At 36.3% G+C, this 18,149-nt stretch overlaps 1 protein-coding gene across 2 annotated transcripts; it reads left to right on the top strand.

Annotated features, from left to right (window-relative positions):
- Nucleotides 1-642: 642 nt before the first annotated feature.
- On the top strand, nucleotides 643-16,969 carry aifm4 (apoptosis inducing factor mitochondria associated 4). Of its 2 annotated transcripts, none has more exons than XM_053507590.1 (20): nucleotides 643-849; nucleotides 1,051-1,155; nucleotides 1,265-1,343; nucleotides 1,473-1,582; nucleotides 1,800-1,909; nucleotides 2,014-2,058; nucleotides 2,185-2,260; nucleotides 2,902-3,014; nucleotides 3,122-3,208; nucleotides 4,532-4,623; nucleotides 4,703-4,833; nucleotides 5,784-5,899; nucleotides 5,982-6,053; nucleotides 6,126-6,189; nucleotides 6,258-6,334; nucleotides 13,926-14,043; nucleotides 14,129-14,227; nucleotides 14,782-14,857; nucleotides 14,987-15,091; nucleotides 15,795-16,969. In XM_053507590.1, exons 3-20 carry the CDS (start codon nucleotides 1,276-1,278, stop codon nucleotides 15,826-15,828), a joined length of 1,593 nt encoding a protein of 530 aa, XP_053363565.1. In that variant the 5' UTR covers nucleotides 643-849; nucleotides 1,051-1,155; nucleotides 1,265-1,275; the 3' UTR covers nucleotides 15,829-16,969. The 2 variants fall into 2 exon arrangements, with proteins under 2 accessions (XP_053363565.1, XP_053363566.1); XM_053507591.1 differs by having other exon boundaries at nucleotides 657-695.
- The last annotated feature ends 1,180 nt before the right edge of the window (nucleotides 16,970-18,149 follow it).

The following is an 18,149-nucleotide window of genomic DNA, read 5'->3' as shown; positions in this document are numbered from 1 at the left end:
TACAGTTTCTCTACTCAAACGTACTGTATACAAAGCTCGTAATCACATGATGGCCATTTTCAGTGTCATGTGTAAACTCTACTTTGGCTGAAAGGTATCTGGCGCCACTTTATGTCTCTTTTTTTTTTTAATTCTTTCTAAAATCTGTTATTGTTTGTTTTGCCTGTTTCTTTTCCTCCTTGTCACGGCCATGGTTCTTCCTCAAATATCAAGTGATCCCTAGCCACGTGACAAGTACAGCTCGAAAATGTTCGTCGAAAAAAATCCCTATTATTATTTTTATTGTCTTTTCATATTAGCGCATTTATTTATTTGGGGATTTTTCATGTAATACGAACTGTTTTAACTTTAGAAATAATTTCATATTCTGTTTTAACAATCATTTGAAATTATTACACTCGTATTGTGATTATTTGGAATAAACTATTAGCCGAATACATGTTTAATTGTTTGAGTCTCTGACGGAGCCAGTGCTTTAGATTCACCGGCCTTAAAAGCGGTTGTGGAAGACGAATGATTTTTTCCGCAATAACAATACACACTTTGTGCACCTGCCTGCAGCGTTATTAACCGTACAATGAGGGGCGGTAGGCGGCACCTTCCTCCTGCTCTGATACACTGAGTCACCGTGCGTCAGCTGTTTTCACCACAGACTAACATCACCACACTACGCTAGCAGATGGAGCACTGCCGCGGTTAGTACCGATGCTGAACTAGTGCTCTTGTGTTTAACTAGGACATAGAAAGATTGTTATAAGGCCTGGAAAACCTATACTATAGGGGTATGTGAGCGATACAGTGGAGCACAGAAGCTTCCGTTACATCACCACAAAGAAACAAGAAGTTTGAGTGAGTCATGGTTCTTGTGTCTTTGTTAAATGAAATATGAGTAGATACTTCTCAAATTTCTCAGTTTATATCAGGAACTACTATAGATCTAGTATGTGATTAAGATCATGAGATTATTTGCAGTCCCATAGGTGCTTACCAGTTGTTTGAGGAAGGGTTTATTTTGTTACAAGGGTTTATGTTGTTTGTCTTTCCTTTAAGGTTGGAAAATCTTCATCCAAGGACACCTGAGGATTGTCATTGTACCTGTGAGGAAACCAACAACATAAAACATTAAGAAACCCAGTTCTTTCAGAAGTTGACGAGGTAAAGCTTTTATTTTTTACTACTGTATGTATAATTTAGTTCCACTTTCATGTTCCTCTTTTTTATTCATGTAAATATTTTTAATTTGTATATCATACTGTATTTGCAGAATTAACAAACATGGCCCACGCTAAGTGTGATGAAGTTACAGAGGTGGTGTGTTTGGAGTCAGAGCTTCAGGATGGACAGTAATATTTTCACCCCTTATCATCATAACACATTATTTGCTACTACTGCTTCTAACATAGAATAGTTACTTACACTTGCAGTGTGTATTCTTTTTTGTCACTGTTTCTTACAACTGTTGTTTATTGCAGAATGAAGGAGGTTGAGCTGGATAATCAGAAAATCCTGTTGGTTCGAAATGAAGGAGAGTTCAGGGCCATGGGAGCTCTGTGTTCTCATTATGGAGCTCCACTTGTTAAAGGTAATCTGATCCAGACAGCTTTTTTTGGTATTTAGTTGATAGTTAAATAAGGTTGCCTTTTCTCTCTCTCTCTCTCTCTCTCTCTGTATATATATATATATATATATATATATATATATAGTTCTTTAGTCTTAAAGCTTAAAAGTGTGCTGTCTTTTCACCTTGTTATTCTAATTCAGCATTAGTATCATTTACTCTATGTGTATTGCATGAACAGGTGCGTTGATGGGAAATAGAGTGAGATGTCCTTGGCATGGGGCTTGTTTTAACACTAAAACAGGAGACATTGAAGAGTTTCCAGGCCTGGATTCTTTGCCCACATACAAGGTAGTGTGAGAAGACATTTATTTTTGAATTTTGTGGGAAAATTACCGCCACCAACCATACTGTATTAGTGTTGAACATGTATTTTTTTTGTCTCATTTCTAAAGGTGAAAGTTGAGAATGGCAAAGTTCATGTTACAAGAAAGAAACAGGTTAGTGCTTATTGGACTTACTTTACAGTCATATTGCTGGAAGCCGGTGATGCACAAGAAAACAAATGTAAAATGTAGTCATAGTGTTTGCATAATGATAGCTTACCTGCTGTTCTTTCATCCCAGAACATGACTAAACGTGTTAAAGAAATGAGCTGTAGAAGGCCTGGAGTCTGTCACAACATACTTTTAATTGGAGGAGGTGAGAATTGAAGGGTTTTATTTTATTTTTTAAAATATGTTTATATAATCGTAAAAATCTGCAGAAATCATTGACCATGAAATTTAAGTTTGCAGATCATGTGAGAAACGACTGTTTGAAAATACTGTAACAGATTAGCTGGCTTCATTGCCCCCTGTTGCTTTGTGTCAACAATACTGTATGCATTGTATTTTTTGTAGGTCATAAAATACATATATTGTGTAATATAAAAAGTGGGTCATAATTTCCTGGTCAGTATTGAAGATTAATCTAAGACAAACAATAAAATGCTTTGTAAACTGCAACTAGGAACACTCCAGTCAGCCTTAATTAAGGAGCTTAGTGCTAGTGCTAATGTTAGTGCTATCTGAGACAGTCCCTTCGGGATTAATTAAGTTTTTTATCTATCTATTTGTCAATCTATCTATCTAAGTTATAACCATATCCTTGCATTATCTGCATTGCTACAAAAAATTAAGTTAATGATCAATGGACTAAATGGTTACACTTGTACTGTATATTATGAACATTAATTTATCTGAATTATATAAACTATGCTTTACAATAACTTTTCATTGGATGTATTTTAATGATATTTGGGGAAACATCCACATGCTTGTATTAACTGTGTGCTTTTTTAGGGCCTGCCTCTTTGCAATGTGCAGAAACCCTTAGACAGAATAACTACCTGGGGCGGATTATAATGGTTACCAAAGATGAGCAGCTGCCCCTTGACAAGACAAAATTGAGCAAAGTGAGAATTAAATAAAAATGTATTCATATATTATTATTGTGTAATATTAATTAGACCTGTCAATCTGGTGTTTTTGACTGAAAAAAAAATGCATGTGAATTTTACAGGCCATGAATATAGAGAGTGAAAAAATATTACTTCGACCAAATGACTTCCTAAAACTGCATGGTATTGAAGTATGGACAGAAAAGGAAGTAAGCCGAAATTTTTTCACAATATTATCACAATACACTATATGATCACACATTTGTGGATATCTGACTATCACATCCACCTGTTCTTGTTGAAAATTCCATTCCAGATTTAGTCCTCTTTTGCTAGTTATAATCTTCTGGGGAAAAGTGCTGTGGGGATTTGCCCTTTAATCACAAGAGGAATTAGTGAGGTCAGATATGTTTAAGCAAGAAGGCCTGAGGTGCTAGTCAACCTAAAGGCATTAAGCAGGGTGTTGGGGTCTGTGTTCTGTGCATATAAACTTCTTACACTTCAAACTTGGCACATCATGTCTTTATTGACATTCCTTTCTGTGGGGCATTGTCATGTTTGGCCCTCTTAGTTCCAGTGAAGGGAAATTGCTTTTTAACTTCATGGCCACAATTTGAGGCAGATCCCCATTGGTGTAATAGTGAGATTATAATGTGTATGTATTAAACAGATAGCAGCACACAACATGTCAATAAAAAATAAGATGAATGGGAAAAGATTTTGTGCAATAGGGAACAATGAACATCAATACAAGGTAAAAGACAATGTTTATAATATTTAGAAGGGGGATTGCTTTATACTAACTTTATACTAAAATCCTTACAGTATTTTAATTTCACTATTTGCCATTTGCACATTAAGCCATTTGGTTTGTTTTGATAGTGAAGGATCACTAAAAGATAAAAAAAAAAATTTTTTGGTCAACATTTCTAATGAAAAGTAAATAAAATTCTGAATTTACCACAACTTTAGCATATGTGTGTGGAGAAGACACAAATTTTAATTTCAGTCATGTTCCAAGCTGAGCTGCAGTTTCATGAGCAGCATCCAACATATTTCATCTCTAAAACAAAATTAATTTTCATTTCACATTTATGTGAAATGGCTCCTGTGTAGCTCCTGTATCCTTCTAGCAGGGAGTTATTTACTGTATGTGCCAAAATATACAGTACTGAATTGAAAAGACAAAACAGTATGACTTTGTTATCATTTGTAAGTTTATTTCTCCTAAAAGTAACTAACATACACACTATTAGCATGTTGATTTACCATGGTATGTGTAATGCAAGTGTTCAAAGTGTGTGCACTGCCTTGCTGTAGACAGTGTTTATACCGTTCACGCAAATTCTTAACCCTGATTCCCGGAACAAATGTTGCTGTGGACACCTGCAAAAGGATATACTGTATAGTGTATATTTTGGTGCATACTGTACTGTGTATAGCTATGTCTAATGAATCAAAGATGATAGAGATAAAAATAAGTTACTAAAATTTTAATTACTTCCTGGCTTACAGATTTTTTTTAATTGCAGGTGGTGTCCATGGATACAGAAGAAAACACAGTCAGTTTTCACGATGGTACCACTCAGCACTATAATCAGCTCTTGATTGCTACAGGAGCAAGGTCAGTTTTTTTCTTTTTGTGTTTTCTCTTCCTGTTGTTTTTCTTCAGGTACTTATAGCTAACAGTTCTGATTTTGTAGACCTCGGAGTCTGCAGTGTTCTGGTGCTGAACTGGAGAATGTGAAATTCTTGCAGAGCCACAAAGATGCAGCTGACATTTATCAGATGAGTGTTGGCAACAGGGTGGTGATCATCGGAACATCTTTTATAGGTATAGGTATATTTTGCTTTGTGTATGCATGTAACTAATTTTATGAACCACCAACAGCAATGAGCATCAAATGAAAACCTTCTTGCACATGCCTAGGCTTTCAGCAAGGTCACCAATTATCACTGGCATCTTCCTCTCAAGTCTGTACAGATTCTGAGAGTTTCTGGATAAAGTTTGCTTGCAGTATCATGGAAGAAAACACATTTTAGGTGAAAACTGTGTTAATTAAACTCAGTTAAGTTGAAGGGTGTTCAGAGGGGTGATGCTTACCTTGTAGAATCTGGACTACGAGTATGACGATGGTCAGATAGCCAAAGCAACGACTTCACAGAGAGGTACATTTAAAATTTATCACCTTAAAAAGAAGATGTTCCAGCTCCTTCTGTGACAGTGAGTGATAGTAAGTAATAAAAGCTTAAAAAATAATAAATGCCTTAACGCTCTATAATTTTATACACAAATGTCAAGTTCTTTTAGCATGAGATTTTGCGAAAGCAGATCGTCCAATCTGCATATTTGATCTACTTCATCTCGGCTTGGAACTGCCACTGAGACCGCATTATCTTGTGCATCTTGAGGCTGGAGTTGCCTGTCTTGCAATCAAACCCTGGTTTGATAATTAGATAAATGGAGAGACTCCTGTTTTACTAACAGGGCTTTTACAAAAATGTTTATAATTAATAATAACACATGAACCAAGATAAAAGGCACTGAAAAGGGGTTTAGAGCCCTAGTTTTAGAGATTAGGATACATTGTAACCCTGACTGCAAGTGTTTTATTACACTATACAAAAATAAAACAACAAACACAAGGCTATTCTGTTGATTCCCCACACCCCAGATGGTAAGGATGGGTCAAATATTATAATTTCAAATGTATAAAAAGGAAAAATTTAATATTTGACCCTTTTACAAAATCAAATACTGTATGAATCTCTTGATAAATACAGGAATGGAAGCAGCAGCTTTTTTGTCTGACAAAGCAGCTAGTGTAGCTGTTGTGGGCAAATCTAACGTGCCTTATCAGTTTTCACTGGGACCAGAAATTGGCAGAATGACTATGCAGGTCAGAGGCTTTCTTTGTCTCGTCTCACTTTTATACTGTTTTTTGTAAAAGTGTCCATCTTTTAAATAGTTTTTTTTAACAGATGTTGGAGGAGAAAAATGTAAAGTTCTACATGAATAATGGTGTGGCAGAGGTACAAGGGGAAAATGGAAAGGTAAGACTTTTAAAAAAGTTTTTAAAAAAGCATAACGTGCTTTTGTAACAGTGCTTTTGTCACTTTTTGCAGGTCAAGCAAGTTGTACTGGAAAATGGTGATGTGTTGCCAGCAGATGTTATAATTGTGGGAATTGGTAAGAATAAAACTATTAATTTTATAATAGATTATGTTTCTGTATATCTGATTTTTATTCTTCGTTAGGTGTCATTCCAAACTCTAATTTCCTGAAGGGGAGCATGGTGGAAATTGATTCAAAAAATGCCATTGTTGTCGATAAGGTAAGTTACTTGATTATCAACTACAACATACGCTGTGGAAGTGTTATTGAATGTATAAGTAATGTTTATTATTATATGTCAAAAACAAAAAATACAAAACTTTAATGCCAAACATTCAATTAACAGTGCTAGTTTATATGGACTGAACTAGGTGTGACCTGACCATCTGGCTTTTATTTTACTATTATTTTTATTATTTTTTATTTTTATTTTGATGTAGCAGTTTAAACAATACATTATTTCCAAACAAATGTAATTACATAGTTCTCTGCCAATCAATTTCCTTTTTTAAACAGAACTAGATAAACAAAATAAAATCCAAATAATATAATTAATAACAATAATCATTTTTACAATTCGCGGCAGGTTAGACACAAACTTAATAATCCTACGCTGTACTGAATAATGTCAAATGTTTGTTCCTGGTCTACGTTGTAAACTATGGGGAAAAATCCGCTGGCTTCCGACAAGGAAAAGGCATACCATAGAAATTACAATATTTACCATTCAGAAAAGCAAGAGTAATTGTTTTATACTTCCACAAAGTCTGGCCGTAATGGTTTTATATATCTGACCCACCTGGACCAGACCTTTCTAAACACACTCTTTTGCAGACGAAGAGAAAAAGTTATCTTTTCCATAAAATAAATATCATTTACTATATCCATCCCTGTTGGGGGTTCAGGAAGCAACCAACGTCTTGTAAGTGCTTTTTTTACCAGCAGTTGTTAAAATGCCAAATAGCCATGTATCTCTCTGAGGATCTTATTTGGAAGTCAACACTTTCTAAAAATAATGTGGAAAAGTTCAGGGTTCATTGAAGTTTTAATTATGCTTTCCACTGCTTTAAGGTCTGCCCAGAAAGGTTTTATCACTGGGCACTCCCAAAATATATGCCAATGATTGGCTTCCCGAAACCCACACTGTCTTCAGCATTTGGTGTCCCCTCCCTCAATATGTGCCCTCTGTTTTGGTGTAATAAAGAATCTGATAAGGCATTTCTACCCAAATTCCCGCCATATGTGAGTGAGTTAGTACATTTCCATGGGAATTTATATACATCAACCCACTCTAACTACCACCAATCAAACTACCCTCTTTTTCCCATTTTTCTTTAATATATTCTGTAAAGTTAATTTTTTTTATTCTAAAACCTTTATAAAATTTGGATATGACACCTTTATTTGAATCACCTTGATAAGCACCTATAAATATTACAATTGGGTCGTCAAAGTCTGTTTTACTTTTGATGTTGTTTTCAAAGTGATTGCATAGTTAAAGATATCTATAAAAATCATGTTTCTCAAGATAATATTCTTTCTTTAAACTTTTAAAGTCTTTCAAATCTCTATTTTTCGTAAGAGAATAGAATGTTGTTATTCCTTTTGAGGTCCATGATTTGAATCTATAATCCATTCTATTTGGTTTAAAACCAGGGTCATAAGCACACCATTATTTGTAATTTACAATCCAATTTAAACTCTTCTTTTATTGTATTCCAGATTTTTAGTTGGGCTTTAATCCATGGATTTTGGACCTCATCTATAAATCTTCTCAAATGTTTATGTACCAATACTGCTTGAATTGGTGGATCATTCATTGTTGCTAATATCTTTCCACCTAGCTTTATACACCGGATTACATATGTTAATTAAATATTTAGTTTGGGCCGCATAAAAATAATCCCTAAAATAGGGTAATGCTATACCTCCTTCCGCTTTTGAAAGCTGTAATGTTTTGAATTTAATCCTGGGTTTTTTCCCTTTGCCAAATAAACCTAGAAATTATCTTATCTAATTCAGACCAGTGTTTTGAGGGAATTTCTACTGGGAGAGCTTGAAACAGATAAAGATACCGTGGGAGGATGTTGATTTTTATTGAGTCAATTCTATGACTGAGACCTAGGAAAGAGATGGCATTCCATCTATGAATATTATCTTTGATTTTTGTTAACAGTGGGTCTAGATTTGCCTCTGCTAGCCCTGAGATTTCTTTCATTAAATGTATTTCCAAATATTTCAATGAATTTTGATGCCAATTAAGTAGGAATTTATCTCTAATTTATTTTGGAGGTGTATAATTCAAGGTCAAAATTTGCGTTTTTTGTACATTTAATTTATATCCTGCATATCTGCCAAATTTGAGTGGGTTTACTTAAATAAATTAAAATATCATCAGCATATAAAGCCAATATGATCTTCTCTATGTACACGGATGCCTTTAATGTTTTCAGTTTGCCTTATCCATTGTGCGATAGGCTCTATATGGAGCACAAAAAGCAGTGGTGAAATTGGGCATCCCTGTCTTAATCCACGTTCTAGGATAATGGTAACTGAAAGGCACCCATTTATTTTTATTCGGGCAGATGGTTTATTATATATTGTTCAGATTCTCCTAACAAAAATGTTGTGAATGCCAAATCTTTCAAGAGCCCTATACAGGAAAGACCAACTTACAGAATCGAAAGCCTTCTCCGCATCTAAACTAATTAGAAGAGCTTCCAGTTCGTCTTGTTGAATATGACTTAATATCTGCAGAGATCGTCTAATATTATCATGAGTTTGTCTTTGAGAAATAAGGAGCCCAGTCTGATCATTATGTATTATTTGCGGTAGAATCTTTTTTAGTCTTCCGGCACGGATGCTTGCATATAGTTTGTAATTGACTGTTGAAATTGGTCTGTATGAAATGCATTCTACTTTATCTTTTTCCTCTTTTGGAATAACTGAGAAGACTGCCTTGCTCCATGATGGAGGCATTTTGGCCTCCAATAATGATGCATTGCAAGCCCGAAGAAGACTTGGTATTAATTCAGACCGAAAAGTCTTATACCACTCTGACGTAAAGCCATCGGGGCTATTAGTGTTTGATTTTGTTTCACTGTTATAACTGGTGAAGTGAGGGAGTAGAGAAATTGTCTAATCTGCTGCTCATCCTCTAGGCGTGGTTGTGTATACAATATCTCATAATATTTTTTAAACGTTTTTTGTATTTCGTTTTTGTTTATATTGTAAGTTTTTAAGAGTATAAATCCCTTATTATATATATTGTATTATCCATTTGTTGTTTCTATAGCTTCCTTGCCAAAAGTTTAGTTGATTTAGAGCCTGATTCATAATATTTCTGTTTCATAGATATCATCTTTTTTTCAATTTCTTTAGAGTATATTATATTTGTTTCATTTATGATTTTCTTTATTTTATTCATAACATTTTTGTTCTTTTTTGTTGTCTCTCAAGTTCTATTAGTTCGTTATTAAGATTTGTTAGTCTTAATTGTTTAATTTCTTTTCATAAGTACAAAAGGATATAATTTTGCCCCTAATGACGGCTTTTAAAGCATCCCATACTATGGCTGAGTTAACTTCCTCATTATCATTTTCTTCAAGGAATATTCTTATACCTTCTTTAATTTGAGTTTGAAATTGTTGGTTATTTAGAATGTTTGTATTTAACCTCCACCGTGTTGTTCCCAGATTGTCTTTAATTGATATATATAATGCAAGAGAGAGGTGCATGATCAGACAAATCAATAGATCCTATATCGCAGCTTTGTATTCTATGGCGATCCCGCTTTAGTACAAAAAAATAATCTATCCTTGAGTATACATCATGGAGGCACGAGTAAAAAGTATAGTCCCGACCTGATGGATAAAAATCTCTCAAAAATATAGTATACCCAGCCCTGCCATTAGAACATTTATTTTCCTGTGTAATTAAGTGGAATTTAAGATTTTCGATTAATTTAATTTTGGGTTAAGACGGATATTCCAGTCTCCACCACACAAGACAATTCCTTTGGCTCCTATCAAGTCAAATATTTTCCTATAAAAAGCAAAATCAGTTCCAGGAGGGACATAAACATTACATATTGTTATGATAGTGTCATCTATTTTTTCTGTAATTATTATATATCTCCCTTCCTTATCTGAGATTTCTAAAGGGGTAATCAAATGTAAATTTTTGTGATATTAAAATTGCTACTCCTCTTCTATGGTCTGACTTATAGGATGAGTATTACACCTTAAATACACTTGAATTTCCCTTTTCATTTTTAACAGTATTTGACTTCTCTTAACTGGGTTCAAAATACCATTCACATTAAATGTAGTAACTTTAAGATTGTGCTTATCCATAGTCTTTTTTGGTTACCAAGATTAACCCCTCCCAGTGCTTCCACTGGTATTCACCTTACACATTAACAGTACCTCTCCCAAACTACAAACACTAAACAAGATCCAAACTAGAACAATTTTAAACAACAAAACGCCACCATAACAAACAGGAACAGTTGTTTCCGGTGTTGAGGCTCGTTTTAAAAGAGCCTTGGGGGGCGTCATACAATCAAAGCCTCCGTGAGGGAAAGTCCCAGCTTGTGACAGAAGTGGGGCCCTACTATATGGTCGTACGGTACTCCAAATGAAATTGTAAATAATTTAACTAAAACAACAAAACAAAAACAAAAAAAAAGTTTTTTTTTTTTTTTCGGATAACACGCCAATTAACAAGTCCTGACTACTTTAATTATTCAAATAATAAACCGTAGGATTTACACTACATAAAAGTTGGTAGCAATCAAAATACAAAGTACATCTGTGAAAGTCAGCTAGAACTTATCTGCAATTATGACTTAGATGGACTTTTCTTGGATGATCATTTCCTGAACTTCTGGAGTTTTTCTTTATATTGCGAGCGGGCATTTTTATTGGGTTGAGTGCAACCTTCTGCTGCTCCAGATTCCTGATCCTTGCCCCAGTCGTGTCGCTTCCCCGCCACTTGCCAAGTAGATAATAGCACGACTTGTTCCTGATCTGTATTAGTGGATGACTTCACCATCCTATAACGGAAAATCCTTGTGAAACCATGTCCTTCGTTGCCTCCGTAGCATCCTGGTACAGCCGAATGCCGTCATCATAAAATATGTGCATCCTTGCCGGATACGGTGTCTGGAATTTTATTTGTTTTCCTTTTAACACTCTCTTGGCTTCGGCATACTCCCCTCGTCTCTTAAGCACTTCAGGGGGGAAGTCATGGTCGATGTAAAAACGAGCATTGTTGCAGAACACTTCTTTTTTCTGCCATGCTCTTCGAAGCACCTCTTTCTTTGTTTGGTAACTGCAGAACTTGACTATGATTGACCGCGGCCTTGCTTGCGAATTATTGGGTTTCGGTGTCAGTGCCCGGTGTGCTTGTTCAATCCCAAGCTCTCTGTCCTGGGGAAAGTCTAGTGCACTTTTCAACAGGTGATCTAGAAAGCCAACCATGTCCATACCTTCTTTATCTTCGGCTATTCCGTAAATCCTCAAATTGTCTCTACTAGTGCGCCCCTCCTGATCTATCAGTCTGGCTTTCAGATTAGCTTGACGCTGTGTTAGTCATTTGATTAGCATTGATGTAGCTTGAAGCCCTGTCTCTGTTTCATTAATTCTCTCCTCTGCCTCCTGCAGTCTGTCATTTGTTCTCTTCAACTCTTGTTTAATATCGGAAAGCTGTACCTTATTGTCCGCTCTGAACCCTCGAAGTTAATTGAAAATACATTGAAAGCTAACTTCGGAGCTATCTTTGCCATAAGGGAATGATGTCGGAGAGCTGCTTCTGCTATTTTGTTTTGCTTTATGGTCCTTTTATGTTACAGTTGCCATTATCCTACTTCTAGTAATAACCCCTTTCTCCATTGTTGTGTAAAATATTCACAAAGTGTTTCAAAAAAAAAATTTGGGGGCTATTTTATAAAACCGTCAGGGAGCTCGAAAATTAGGCTGTCATCCTCTTCGTGGCGATCTTGGGGGGAAAAAAAAACATCTGGCTTTTAGCGATTGACAGATCTGGCCTTCCCGGAAAATTCAAAAGCTTGGATTATATACCAGCACGGAGTCTTACTCTGGCCCCTGTTAGTCTACGAGGTATCAATATCAACAGTCGAGGCTCTAGAGAAGTCTATAAGCCAGTTCCTCAGGAGATGACTGGGGCTCCCTCAGTCCCTAAGCAGCATTGCCCTGTACGGCCACTCACCAAGCTGAATTTTTTCTTGAGTGGACTATCGGAGGAGTTTAAAGTCACCCGCTCAAGAGAGGTGCTGATGTACAAGGACTCCAGTGATACAAAAGTCGCAGCAGCAGGAATCCTGGTGGAGACCGGAAGGAAGTGGCAGGCGCAAAAAGCCGTCTCTGAAGCTGAGGCTAAGGCACAAAACACTGGTGGGTTCCATGGCAACGGGGCGTGCAGGTCTCGGTTGTTTTCCCATGCCATGTTACGATCTGCCTCGTGGGTCAGAAAGGCGCAGACTGATTCAGGACGAGATACGAGCAAAGGAGGAGGAAGAATGATACACCAAAATGGTCGGCATGTCCAAGCACGGAACGTGGACCAGGTGGGAACATGCAAACTCCTACAGAATCACCTGGAAAGAGCTCTGGAAAGCCAAGCCATTTCGGATCAAGTTTCTGGTCCAGTCCGTTTATGACATTTATGACGTTCTTCCAAGCCCAGCCAACCTGCACACCTAGGGCCTGGTAGACACTCTCGAGTGCAAGCTGTACCAGAAAAGAGGCACCTTGGAGCACATTTTGAGTTGCTCAAAAGCACTAGGGGAGGGGCGGTACCGCTGGCGCCACGACCGGGTGCTAAAAGCCTTGGTGGACATCATTTGTACAGTGATTCAGCATAGCAAGACCCAGGCAGCCCCCCAACAAACAATTCATCAGAGCAGGGCAGAAGGTACAACACCGCCAGTCTAGCCCTACAGGGGGGCTCTTCTCCACCGCTCACGATTGGCAGCTTCAAGTTGACATAGGTAGACAGCTCAAGTTCCCAGGCAACATCAAAGCCACTTCCCGCCGCCCAGATATGGTGTTAACATCAGAGCTTACCAAGCAAGTGGTCATCCTGGAACTGACAGTCCCCTGGGAGGACCGCATTGAAGAGGCCCACAAACGCAAGAGGGCTAAGTACGCGGAGCTCAGCTCGGTGTGCCGGGACAGCAGCTGGATAGTTCACTGTGAGCCAGTCAAGGTCGGGTGCAGAGGCTTTGCAAGCCACTCACTGCTGCAAACCCTCAAACTCCTTGGAGTGAGAGGACTGCAATTGAAAAAAGCCACCACGAACATCTAAGATGTCGCAGAGAGAGCCTCACGTTGGCTGTGGATTCGCAGGGGGGATCCGTGGAGCTAAAGGCCACTTGGACACAGGCCGGGGACTGATCACCCCTGGCTGTGTCCCCCGGGCGAGGGTGTATGAAGATTAAAAACCAAAACCCCTATGACCCCGGGTTCTTCGCTGATGACGTGTCCAAGTAGCACCAGAAGGTGTATTGAAATTAAAATTTTTGACTGAGGTATAGAATAAAAGGTTTTCTGAGCTAGTGATAAGAAGAGTCACAATTCTCTGAGAAGTCACTGGATTTCACTAAGTAAATGGACACCAGAAAACATAATTTTGCCATTTGCATTCTTTGAGCTAATAAAGAAAAAAAAGAAAAGAAAGCTCTTCTTAGAAACCCAAACCCCAGAAATTTTTACCCCAAATAAACCCCCAAATTATTACAGATTGTAAAAGGCTTAAAACATTACTTCTTTTCTAATTTTGTTTTTAAGTTTATGAGAACCAACATTCCAGATGTCTTTGCTGCTGGGGATGTGGCATCCTTTCCTCTTTCAATTCATGCAGATAAAATGGTTAATATTGGGCACTGGCAGTTGGCACAAGCACACGGTAAGGTGGAAAGACAAGTAAAAATATTCATAATAACTACAAAAATGGAATAATTTAAATTTTCTGTTTATAAATGTTAATTTAGGTCGGGTTGCAGCTTTAAACATGCTGAAGAAGCAGACTAAACTCCACTCTGTCCCATACTTCTGGACTGTGTTGCTGGGAAAAAGTATCCGATACACAGGTGACCATTAGAAATGCACTTTAACAAATTTACTGTATGGACCAAAATTATGAAATTGCCACACTACAAGAATATAAACACAGTTTTGCCTTTATAGAAAATAAACAAATCCCACATATGACACAAAACTAATTTTAACTAAATATGAATATGATGCTCTTGTGAAACATAACTCAAACCAATAAATGAAATGATTTTAATTAATGGATTTAAAATTTATGGAATCCTTTTGTAATTTGCATTTCTAAAATAAATATTGACACAAATCTAAAAATGATGATTAGTCTCCATTTAAAAAAAGAGTCCTAAACAAACCATAACACACTGGAGGAATTGGCACCAACAAAAGAGCTATCAAATGATTAATTACAAATAAATTACTAAAAATTGTTTTGTGTCATATCTGTGATTTTGTTTATTTGTTGGGCAGTAAAAAAGAAAGCTGATTTAACATCCTCATAGTGTAGTAATATCCAGTAATTTTGCTACGGGTAGTTGAAAATGGGCAATATTTTTTAACAAAGTATCGCTTTTTCCCTCTCTTTTCTGTCAAGGTTATGCTGAAGGCTATACGGACATTGTTTTCAAAGGAAGTGCTGATGAGAGAAAGTTTCTTGCATTTTATATAAAGTAAATTGCAAGATTTAGCTTTAATTATTTTAAAGCTAAAATAACTAAATACATTGTAAATACATACATTATTGATTAACAGTCAATAATGTCATAATCTTTTCTCACAATATTTGTGTCACCTTACAGGGATGATGAAGTTATTGCAGCAGCCAGCTTGGACTTCGACCCGGCTGTCTCAAGGGTGGCAGAAATAATGGCAACTGGGAAAAAAATTTCTAAATTAGATGCTAAGTAAGTGTCCTTGTTCAGAAATGTAAGCAAGATAACTAAACACAACTATATGTTCTTTTATGTTAATTTTATGTATAATAGTATATAAAGGTTGCATGCATTTTGTATTACATTTTGTTTAGTCAGTCATTATTTAATTGCATTAAAACGTGACATGGACCTGTGCAATTATCTAAGTGCAGAAGCATGAGCGTGACTTATGCATGTGTGAGACTCTTGCTGAAACTGACTAATAAGAAACTTTACTCATCAGTGCATTGTTTTTTTTTTTATTATTATAAGTGTTTGTTTTTTTAGAAACCACAAAACGCTAACTTTCTCTTTTTTAAATACGTACAGATTTAAAAAAAAATAAATTTAAACACAGCAGAGGAAAAGGAAGATAGTCTTCTGAAATTTGGTGTTACGTTGGATGTAAAAGTAGTAACTCATATGGAGGTCCTGCACAAGACTGCATAACACTAAATTACATATTTAAAAAAAACGGTTAGCATTTAAAAACACCTTGCACATTTCCGTGTAAATTCTGCATATAATCTTCATCCCAAAACATGATTAAACAGACCAGTCCTGGGTGTATCTTCTTGTAATTAGGCTCATATAACTTGTATAAAACTTAAGTTGTTTTATACAATTACTTGAGTAAAGAGAATATGCTTTAGGTATTAAGAAAACATGAAATTGACAATTTCCTTATTCACAGATCACAGGACCTCGGATGGTTGCAGCTCCCCTAGATGAACCACGTGCATCTTTATTTACAAAAGTCCTTTTACTACTGAGAGTGAACTTGAGGACCAGCACACATTTTGAATACAATAGTCATGTGGTGGATCATCACCTTTGTTTTGCCCATGCGTTTTAATTTTGCTTTAACATAACATATATATCTCGTGATGCAAAATAGGTGAAGATCAGACACTGGCTTCTGCACCAGCGTTCATACTGCATAAATAAAGAAAGATTACTTTTGAAACCTTTTCTTTAATATGTTATATTTACATGTTTACTTTAAATTGTTCTTATATTTAAGATGATTGAATCTATATTCCACATCATCTGTAATTTGTGGTTATAACATATGTTCTCTTGGTTGCTTCTCGTTTCGTTGTTGCTCCTTTCTCTTCTGGCTTTAGCTGTTGTATTGTTAGTAGTTTTTTCCATTTGTTGTAATAGAAATTCCGAGAATTGAGAGCAGTTTGTGCATTATTTAAGGAGCCATTAAAAAACAGTAGAATTGTGTTACATAATTGTTATTTCTTAAATTTGTCTGCATAAGGTCAATAAGTATTTGATCACCCTGTGATTTTGCAAATTCACATTGTATGATTTTTTAAAATTTATTTAAAAAAAATTATTTTGTCAAATAAGTATTTGATCAGTTGCTTATCAGCCAGATTTCTGACCCTCAAAGACCAGTTATTTTGCTTCTAAATAATCCATATGCTTCTTACGGAGCCACTCCTTGGTTTTCCTGACTGTGTGCTTTGGGTCATGTTCATGTTGGAAGACCCAGCCACGACCCATCTTTAATGCTCTGACTGAGGGAAGAAGGTTTTTGCCCATCATGTCACAATACATGGCCCCGTTCATCCTCTCCTTAATACAGTGGAAACCACAAAATGCTAGGATTTTTTTGGCCCCTGTGCTTCCAGCCCCATGCTTCACTGTAGGTATGGTATTATTGGGATGATACTCATCATTCTTCTTTCTCCAAACACGGAGACTGGAGTTAAGACCAAAAAGTTCTACTTTGGTCTCATCTGACCACAGGACTTTCTCCCATGACTCCTCCACAGGTGCTACTAATTTAGAATCATAAGCAGAGTGTAGCTGGACTATTTAAAAGCAAAAAATAACTGGTCTTTGAGGGTCAGAAATCTGGCTAATAAGCAAGTGATCAAATACCTACTTATTTGACACAGTAATTCACAAATAAATTGTTTAAAAAATCATACAATGTGATTTCCGGATTTTTCTTTTTAGATTCTGTCTCTCTATGGAAATGCACCTATGCTGAAAATTGTAGACCCCTCCATAATTTCTAAGTAAGAGAACTTGCAAAATCACAGGGTGATAATACTTATTGACCTTACTGTAAATGTTCCATATAAAGCTTGTAGATTTGAAGCTTGTGGTACTGTCTGGAATTGTATGTAATTAAGTTTAATATGCAAATTTGCCTGAGATGTAGATGCCCAGATCTGATCTTTTACCTATTTACAAAAATGCTTTGCTAAATAAATAGGTTTTTAGCCTAGACTTTAACACTAACACTGTGTCTGAGTCCCAAACATTAAATGGAAGACTATTCCATAACTTTGTGTCTTTGTAAGAAAAAAATCTTCCCCTCAGCTGTGGTTTTCATAACAGGGTACTGACAAGCAGCCTGCATCCTTTGATCAAAGTAGGTGTGGTGGATCGTATGACACTAGCAGTTCACTCAGATACTGCGGCGCGAGACCATTTAATGCTTTATACTTCAAAAGTAGTATTTTAAAGTCGATGCAAAATTTTACAGGGAACCAGTGCCGTGTGTATAAGATAGGGGTGATGTGCTCGTATCTTCTGGTTCTAGTAAGGAATCTCGCTGCTGGAATCTGGAATAACTAAAGCTTATTTATGCACCCAGTTGAATAACCAGACAGTAAGGTGTTACAATAGTCCAACCTAGAGGTGATAAAAGCATGAAATACTGTAATTTATCTTCAATAATAGACAATAGATTCCTTATCTTAGCAATATTTCTGATGTGAAGGAATGCTATCTTGGTAATATTATCTACATGTGCTTCAAATTTTGAAATGTGCCTCTGCCATCAGGGAAGAAAAAATCCATTGATGAAAAAACCTGGTCATTCAGTATATTTAGTATATTCATCAGCTGATCACATGGGGGAAATAACATTGCTGAATTATCACATTACTTTTTTTCCAATGCTTAACAATCTATTCTTTATACTCCCTCACAAATTGATGCCTGTTTTTCGATTAACCTCACTGATAAGTGGCCCTTATTAAACATAGCCGGTTTTTTTTTTTCATTATTATAGTTTTAA

This window comes from Clarias gariepinus, chromosome 11 (assembly GCF_024256425.1).
Source record: "Clarias gariepinus isolate MV-2021 ecotype Netherlands chromosome 11, CGAR_prim_01v2, whole genome shotgun sequence".
Lineage (NCBI taxonomy): Eukaryota > Metazoa > Chordata > Actinopteri > Siluriformes > Clariidae > Clarias > Clarias gariepinus.
Note: the sequence above shows the minus strand (reverse complement) of the source record. Positions and strands in the feature narration are given on the sequence as shown.

What these genes read in the sequence shown, in the direction of transcription:
- aifm4 (XM_053507590.1), top strand. Translation starts at nt 1,276, where the DNA reads ATGGCCCACGCTAAGTGTGATGAAGTTACAGAGGTGGTGTGTTTGGAG. An exon ending in ACAAGACAAAATTGAGCAAA is followed by an intron (nt 3,015 to 3,121) that starts GTGAGAATTAAA and finishes TGAATTTTACAG; the next exon opens with GCCATGAATATAGAGAGTGA. An exon ending in TTGGCAGAATGACTATGCAG is followed by an intron (nt 5,900 to 5,981) that starts GTCAGAGGCTTT and finishes TTTTTTTAACAG; the next exon opens with ATGTTGGAGGAGAAAAATGT.